The sequence below is a fragment of the Tupaia chinensis genome, unplaced genomic scaffold (genome assembly GCF_000334495.1).
Source record: "Tupaia chinensis unplaced genomic scaffold, TupChi_1.0 Scaffold146740_1, whole genome shotgun sequence".
In the NCBI taxonomy this organism is placed as follows: Eukaryota; Metazoa; Chordata; class Mammalia; order Scandentia; family Tupaiidae; genus Tupaia; species Tupaia belangeri.
The window spans coordinates 132,327-139,997 of record NW_006206595.1 but is presented as its reverse complement, the minus strand read 5'-3'; the positions used below and the strand labels follow the sequence as shown (position 1 = coordinate 139,997).

The 7,671-nt window shown below is 53.4% G+C and overlaps 1 protein-coding gene and 1 long non-coding RNA gene across 3 annotated transcripts in view; one reads left to right on the top strand and one right to left on the bottom strand.

The window, feature by feature from the left end:
• RARG (retinoic acid receptor gamma) overlaps nt 1-7,671 on the top strand; it is a 31,893-nt gene that overhangs the window by 2,826 nt on the left and 21,396 nt on the right. The window contains 1 exon segment of the mRNA XM_006169059.3: nt 3,773-4,098. Within this exon segment, the coding sequence (XP_006169121.1) occupies nt 3,915-4,098 (184 nt within the window). The 5' untranslated portion in view covers nt 3,773-3,914.
• Nucleotides 5,041-7,671, bottom strand: part of LOC102469881 (uncharacterized) — a 4,112-nt gene continuing 1,481 nt past the window's right edge. The window contains exons 2-5 of one of the 2 annotated variants that reach the window (XR_337491.1): nt 7,359-7,420; nt 6,805-6,942; nt 6,489-6,629; nt 5,041-5,443 (exon numbers count right to left, since the gene is read on the bottom strand). This is a non-coding gene — a long non-coding RNA (uncharacterized LOC102469881). The remainder of the gene's footprint in view (nt 5,444-6,488; nt 6,630-6,804; nt 6,943-7,358; nt 7,421-7,671) is intronic. The other variant, XR_337490.2, reaches the window with a different exon arrangement.

Sequence of the window (7,671 nt, the reverse complement as noted above, 5' to 3'; positions counted from 1 at the left end):
CACACACACACACACACACACACACACACACACACACACGCACACACACACACTGTAGCTTAGAGCTTGGTAAGCAGTACAGGGCACGCCCCCCCATCCCGGCACACCCCCACCCCTGGCTCGGAAAGCCACCTAACTGGCACCTCCAGTTCCCCCCTCTGCCCCACCCTGCCCGTGCCCTCCGATGCCCACACACATTCCACTGGCATTGCCTGCCTGCCTCCTGGGCACTGCCCCTCCCTGGGGCCAGTGGGGTAGAGGGAGGGCACCTAGGGATGAGAGGTGGAGACTCAAGGGTCTGGACTCCCCCAAGGGTGGCACAAAGCCAGAGAAACCCTGCCCACTGCTGCCTCCTGGGGAGCAGGCTGGGGGCCCAGGCTAGAGCAGGGGATGCCTGGGTTCTCCACCCAGGCTAGAGATGGGGTCATGGAAAAAGGTGGTCGTGTTTATACAGAGGGGAGGGGGGCAGCGGTGGAGAGCAGCCGACAAGAGCAGCTTTGTTCCAGGCTCTGGAGCGGGCAGGGCAGCAGGGAGACACCCCCCTTCCATCCGGCAGCCCCCTTCATCCATGCCCTCCCCTCAACTCCACCTCAGCTCTAAGAGAAGCAGCTTTGTAAGAGCCCCTTTCCCCTAGTCAGTTGCCACCCCCTCCCCCACTCACACCCTGCCCCCACCATCTGAGGTGGCATCTTGGGGGAAGAGAAGTGTTCCCTCCCTCCTCAACCCCCCCCCCAGAGAAGGAAGGCATCTAGGACCCCAGTTTGGGGTTTCCTTTTACTCCACACTGTCTTCAATTCCTTGGTCTCTTCTACTCTGATCGAAGACCCTCCCTTTCCAGCCCAAGCAGAGAATCCACACCCAAGACTCCCGAAATGGGAGAATCTGCCCCCTTCCTGTCTTCACTGAACTCCCAAGTCCCTTTTCTAAGGCAAAACGGAATAAGGCCAGGGAGAGCCAGGTTGTTCTCCACTCATTTACTCATTCCCTGGTGAGGACCAGGAGTCTGAGCATCTCTTTCTGGGATGGCCCCCAGCCCTCTTGCTGAATCCTCCTGCCCTACCCTCAGCCCCATTTCCCATTTGCAGGTGAGAAGCAAAGGTTACAGGATGGAAGCAGAGAGCCCTGTTCCCAGTCTAAGCCAAGGCTGGGAAAGATGGGGGGGGGACCTTTAGTAGCTTCTCACCCTTGGCATTGGAGGGGTTAATCCACCTGGAATGTGGCCCAGCCTGTTGAGCTGTGGCCCAGGGGCCTTAGGGGCCCCCGGACTCCTGGCTCCACCTGGGTTTACCCAGGGATGGAAACTCAGGGAATAGGGGGAAGAAAATGATAGGGACCCTGCAGCTTGGAGCTTAGACTTTCAGGGCCTGGGGAGATACTGGCCAAAGAGTTTGAGGGTGCTATGGGGGATGCCTGGTTAGGGGCAGGAACTGTTTCACACATTGGGGTTGAATGAATGATGGTGGCCTTTGGGGTTTGAGTTCTGTAATCTCCATGACAATTTATGCTCAGGGGCTTGATGGCCAAGGTAGATGAGAGATGGGGCCAAGGTGGGGAAGCAGAGTACAAGGACAGATATTGACCCTGAAGGGAAATACTGATGGGAAGAGATGCAGAAATACCCATCACCTGTCTACCTCTGGGCCTGCCCATCCTGTGGTCTCTATGGTCCGACTGGTGGAGGTACCCAGGCTAGGACAACTCTCCCTTTCTGGCCCACTAACTCCGTAGCGAGCTGGGTGGTTTGGGGGCTCATGGGAAAGCCAACCTTTCCCTCGCCAGAGAACCAGAAGAGGAACCATCTGTTCATGTTCAGCCCTAAGATTCCCTTTTCCTCTCTCTTCCTCCTTCCCCTCTTACTCCCCAGGACTCAGGTTAAGAATCTCAGGGGAGGGGAACCAGCAGTTAGCGTAATGGCTATGTCGCTGGACTCCCACATAGTTGATCGTGGTTCGATCGTGGTGTCCGGACCTGGTGGCTTAAAACTCATGCCGGACGCGTGAGCGTGCGTGTGTGCCCAAGATCCCAAGAGGAGAATGGAGGAGAAGGGATTGCGGCGTGACCATCCCCCCTGGGGGGTGATTTCTCGCTTTCTGTCTCTATGTCTCTCTCTGTCTATCTGGTGAGCGCACGCGCCCTATAGTGAAAACCTCTCAAAAAATAAATACATAAATAAAAGGAGATGGAAAAATAGATAAGGACAAGAAAGAGTCCATGGGTACTTAGCGGGGGGTCCCATGAACAGTGTCAATGGTTTGGAAGGAAAGGGTGCATGAGAGGCTAGGGAGTGAGGGACAATTGCAGACAAAGAGTCAGGTGGGGAACCTGGAAAAGGAAATGATGAGGAAGACAGAGAAGGAATGCTAACTGAAAAAGAGGTATAGGGGCCAGCAGGTGGCATGGTGGTTAGGGTGCTGGATTCCATGTGGCCAACTACATGGTCCAGGTCCTGGACCTGGTGGCTTAAAAAACACGCCAGGCAAGAGTGCATGTGTGCCCAAAATTCAGAGATGGAGGGGAAGGGATTCTGGCATGGCCATCCCCTTGGAGAGTGATTTCTCACTTTCCCTTTCTCTCTGCCTTTCTGCTGCGAGTACATGTGCCCTGTAACTAAAAACTTTAAAACAGTAAAATAAAAAGAAGTATGGGGATCAGCAGGTGGCATGGTGGTTAAGGCGATGGACACTCCCACATGGCCAACTGGGGTTCAAGTCCTGAATCTGGTGGCTTGCTTTCTCACTTTCTTTCTCTCCCTCTCACCCTCTGTCTCTCTCTGATCAAATTAAAAAATAAATGAATGAATAAATAAAAAATAAAATAAATATTTTTTTTTAAAAAGAAGTATGTATGAAGGAAGATAAGGTACAATGTGAACCAATATGAGAATTTGCATAGCATTTAGTATATACCCTGCATTATCCTGAACACTTTCCATATGTTAAATTATTATTTTTTCAAAGAATTATTTTATTTAACGTTATTTATTTTAATTTGACCAGAGAGGGACAGAGTGAGAGAGAAGAAGTGAGACAGCAAGCTGCCAGGTCCAGGACTCGAACCAGTCGGCTATGTGGAAGTCCAGCGCCCTTAACCACCACCACGCCACCTGCCAGCCCCCGTATGTTAAATCACTTAATACTCACGGTAACCTTAGTGAGGTGGGCCTTATTGGCCCCAAATAACCTATGAGGAAACTGAGGCACAGAGATGAAGTAACCTGGCCAAAATTCACAGCTAGCAAGTGGTGGGGATATCAATCCAGGTATCTTGGGTTCTAGTTCCATGCTCCCAACCATAGCACATACTCCTCTCCGAGAGGCCTAGGCCCCGACGTTTACAACAAAGGTATGCTTGCTTTCTCCTGGGTGGCAGAGAGTTGGAATCTTGGCTCCCTACTTAAAATCATGTGATTTTGAGCCAGTCCCTTATCCCTGGTTCCCTCATCATGAAATGGGAATCAGTCAAACATCTAGGTTTTTTGCGGTGCTGCATGAGCACCTCTCTGTCCAGGGGTCCTTCCCGCCTGAAGTCCTCAGAACAACAGCTGAGGTTGTTCACCTTGAAACCTCAGTTTACCCTTCCCTGGAGCTAATCTGGAGAGTGTCTCAGAGCCTGCATACCCCCTGCTCTCTCTCCAACACTACAAGGGCCCTGAACCAGGCCAGTATAAATCCCAGAAGCACAGTGGGAGAAGATCCTAATGGAGAGGGTCGTGGGGCTGGGAACCTCACAGTGATCATTCTCTCATCTCTCCTTCTCTTCTCTTTCTCCTTAGGACTCTTGAAGACCCAGCAGGCAGGCCAGGCGGGGCGGGCACGGAGCCTCCCAGGCCCGGACAGAGGGCATGGGCGGGGGCTGTGGCTGAAGACCTCCCCCGCCCACTGCAGACTTCAAGGGACTCCCACATCGCAGCTGCCATGGCCACCAATAAGGAGCGACTCTTTGCAGCTGGTGCCCTGGGGCCTGGATCTGGCTACCCAGGGGCAGGCTTCCCCTTTGCCTTCCCAGGGGCACTCAGAGGGTCTCCACCTTTCGAGATGCTGAGCTCTAGTTTCCGGGGCCTGGGCCAGCCTGACCTCCCCAAGGAGATGGCCTCTTTGTGTGAGTCTCAGGGATCTTGGGGGATGAGGGAAAATGGAAACAAAAGGGCATTTGCGGGATAGAGGATAATGAAAATTGGCATCTCAGTTAGGAAGGTAGGCAGGGGATGGGTTTTATTCTAATGGAGCAGTGATGAGTAGTGGTGAAAGGTAGTGGTGGGGAGGGGGGATTGGATGTGGACTAAATGGAAGAGTTTGCTAATGACAGTTCTGCTTAAATCAGATGGGGAAGGAGTAAGTCTAAAATGGGGGGGGGGGGGGGGCTAAAACTACCTCCTGAAGTACTCAACTAGTAGCGGGGTGCTTTGTGTGGGCAACTGAGGCTGCATCTGGTACATCTGAGGCTGTGGTCTGCATGTAACTGGGCAGTGGGAGGAGCCAGGCTGGGAAGTAGAAGAGTATGGGAGGCCAATCAGCTGGCTCTGTGATCAAGTGTGAAATTTTTCTCAGTTGGGACCAGCAAATGGCATAATGGATATTATGTCGCTGGACTCCCATGAAGTTGACCGGGGGTTCAAGTCCTGGGTCCAGTGGCTTAAAACTCATGCCGGGTGTGTGTGCATGCGTGCATGCGTGCATGCCCAAGATCCCAAGAGGAGAATGAAAGAAAAGGGAATGCAGCGTGGCGACCTCCCCACCCCACCCCAGGGGTGAGTTCTCGCTTTCTGTCTCTCTGGCAAGTGTATGCACCCTATAGCAAAAATCTCTCTCTGAAAAAAAAAATTGTTCTCAATTAAGGGTAGGCAGGGGACTGGCAGGTAGTATAGTGGTTAAGGCATTGGACTCCCATATGGTTGATTACGGTTTGAGTCCCAGGCCTGTGGCTTTCTCTCTCTCACAAGCATACAAATAATAATAATAATTAATAAAAATAAATAAATAGTTCTTTAAAAGAGGAGACTGCAAACAGAGGGGAAAAAATCTAGTCCCAGGTGCCCAAAAATGGTGGGGCCAGGGCATTGTTCTGGGGAGGATGGAGCAGCAAAAAAAGTGGGGCTTGTACCATATGTAATCCAGAGAGGTGGAGGGGGTGTTCCAGAAACATCTTCTTCTCCAGCCACATGAGTTCTGAACTCCTCCCCTGCCTCCAGGTCTGGCATAGCGCCCACGTACTGTGCAGATCCCTACTTGTCCCCCAAGTCTGCCCTCTTTGGTTTAAGTCTTTGAGCGCTGACAGCAAGTTAGGCTGTCCTCCTTCTTCTCCTCCTTCTGGGACCCCTCTCCTTTCATGTGGTAGTTGTTCTTCCTGGTTAGGCCATTGCAGGTGGAGGTGCCATGAACTGGAGGGCTGGGGCGCTGGGCTCTTTGGGGTAAAGAGTCAGTAAATAAACTGGTGAAGAGACGCTCTATGGAGAGAAGGGAAGGTGGTTGAAGTAGAGACTGAGAGACAGAGAGATTGAGGGAGAATGAGAGAGAAGCATTTCCAGAGACTCAGAGACAGAGATGGGAAGGTGAAGACAGAAAGATAATGACATATCCTTATAGTACCACAAACTCACAGACAGAGGTGAGAGAGAAGGAGCCCTGCCTTGTGGAGGGGGCACTCAGAGGGCTACGTGTCTTTGAAAGGGGTGACTGGCCCAGGCTGGCAGCTTTGCTGGAAAGAGGGTGCTCATCTGGAGAAGGGTATGCGTGTGTGTGTCCAGACCCCATGCAGTCATGTGCAGAGTGTTGCTCTGATCTTGCCGAGACTCTGCTCATATACAGAAGTCCAGTGTAGGCAAGGAAGAGTCTGTGTGGAGAGTGGGGAGTGTTTAATAGGGCTGCTGATGGTGTGTCTGGTGTTTGCTGAGGCCTGCCAGTGGCACATCCATAGTCCAGCAGGGGTTATTTGAGTGGCATGCAGGCGGACAAGAGAGCACAAAGCCCCCTTTTTTGGAAACTTCTCTCTACCTCATTTTCACCCCATGTATCTGTCCTAGGGGCCTGAGGAAGTGGGAAGGAATCACCCTCCCCATATGCATATACTTCCTGCAGAGAACTGTAGTCCTTCTTGGGACTTGATTTCCCAGGTTCTGAGGGAGGCAACTGAAGATGCCAGAGTAAAGTCTGAGAGGAGAATGGTAGTGGGGGAATGATGGGAACCAGTAGCCTCTCTAGTGAGGTTTTTTTTGGTGCCCCTGTGCCCCGGACACATTGAGATCAAGGTCAGGATTCAAAGTGAAGTCAAGGTAGGGGAAGGAGTCAGGCTGGGCTCAGTCCCCAAAGGCTGCCCTAAAGAAGAGGGACTGAAAGGAGAAATTTGAGGGAGGAGCCAGAACCAGGGCAGGTAGCTGGGGAGGGTGCGGCTAGCAGCGGGGGACAGGCCTGGGCAGGGAGGTGGCAGGCAGGCTAGGGAGGAGGGGAAGGCTTGGGTCCCGACAGCTTGCATGGGGGGTGGGGCTGCAGTACCTAGTGGTGGTTGAGAGGGAGGCCAAGGGGAGAGGAGGAGATCCTGAGATCCTGGTGTCTGGGAAACCTCCCTGAGCAGAAGAGTAGCTGGAGGGAAACTCTTGTTTCTCTGACCCGTTGTCCCTTTTCCGCTGGGACCATCTAAAGAGGGGTTAGAGGCCTACATGGATGCTAAAGCCATACTCACCTGGAGGCCCATCTCTCTCATCACTTCTGTGGACAGTCTTCTCTCAGTTAGAGTAAGAGAGACTAACGGGTCTAACTGCTACAATAAGGGCTGAGGGGACTTTGGGGAAAGGAGAGGACATCCTCTTACCTTCTCCCCAAGAGTGCAAGGGTCTGGAACTCTTCCCTGGGGCTGGCTCTTAGATCTTACTGTTGGGTCCCTGGCACTTTGGGGACATCTTCGTTGAGAAGGGAAGTCTGGCTCCAGCTTTTGGGGCTCTCTGGGGGCCTGAAAGAGTGAGGCAGGCATTTCAGAAGGACCTTGTGTTGGAGGAGGGGAGAAGTGAGGGGAGCATGTGCTGCTGAGGCAAGCACAGGCCTGTGCTCATGGAAAGCACAGGGCTGTGTGTGTGTGTGCACACACACGCACGCGCACATACACACTTCAAGGCTACAGGGAACAGTGTGTTGGGAAGGAAGGGAAGCCTTAACCTCCTTCCACTCTTGAAGGAGTAGCTGTAGTCTTGAGGACCTGGCCCAGTTTGTCCACTGACCCCAGTGATACTGCCCTGGCCACGGGACCAGTGTCCCTGAGACCAAGAGCCCAGACTTCACCACATCGAGTCACAAGGAGAAACTGAGGGCAGCTGGCACAGGGTGAATGGGTCCTACTTAAAAGAAGCCAAAAAAGAGAGACTCACAGACCTACATAAGATGAGGGACGGCTACGTCAGGCCGGCCGGTGCAGACACAGAGAAAGCCAGTCGCTAGGAGGAGGAGAGCAAGCAGGCGAGTGAGGGTGGTGAGCAGGCGGCAGTCAGGCATCCTTCAGGAAAAAACCCCAGTCTGCTGCCTCCTTTCCCCTCCCCTCCCTGGGCTCTCCTCCGGGCTCCGGCTCCAGCTCCAGGCCGACACAAACGGGGCTTTGATTGCAACAGGAAACCTCTCTGGCGGGGGGAGCTGGGCAAGCCGCCGCCGCTGGGGCCCAGGCTGGCCCCCCCCCCCCTGGCCCCCCCCC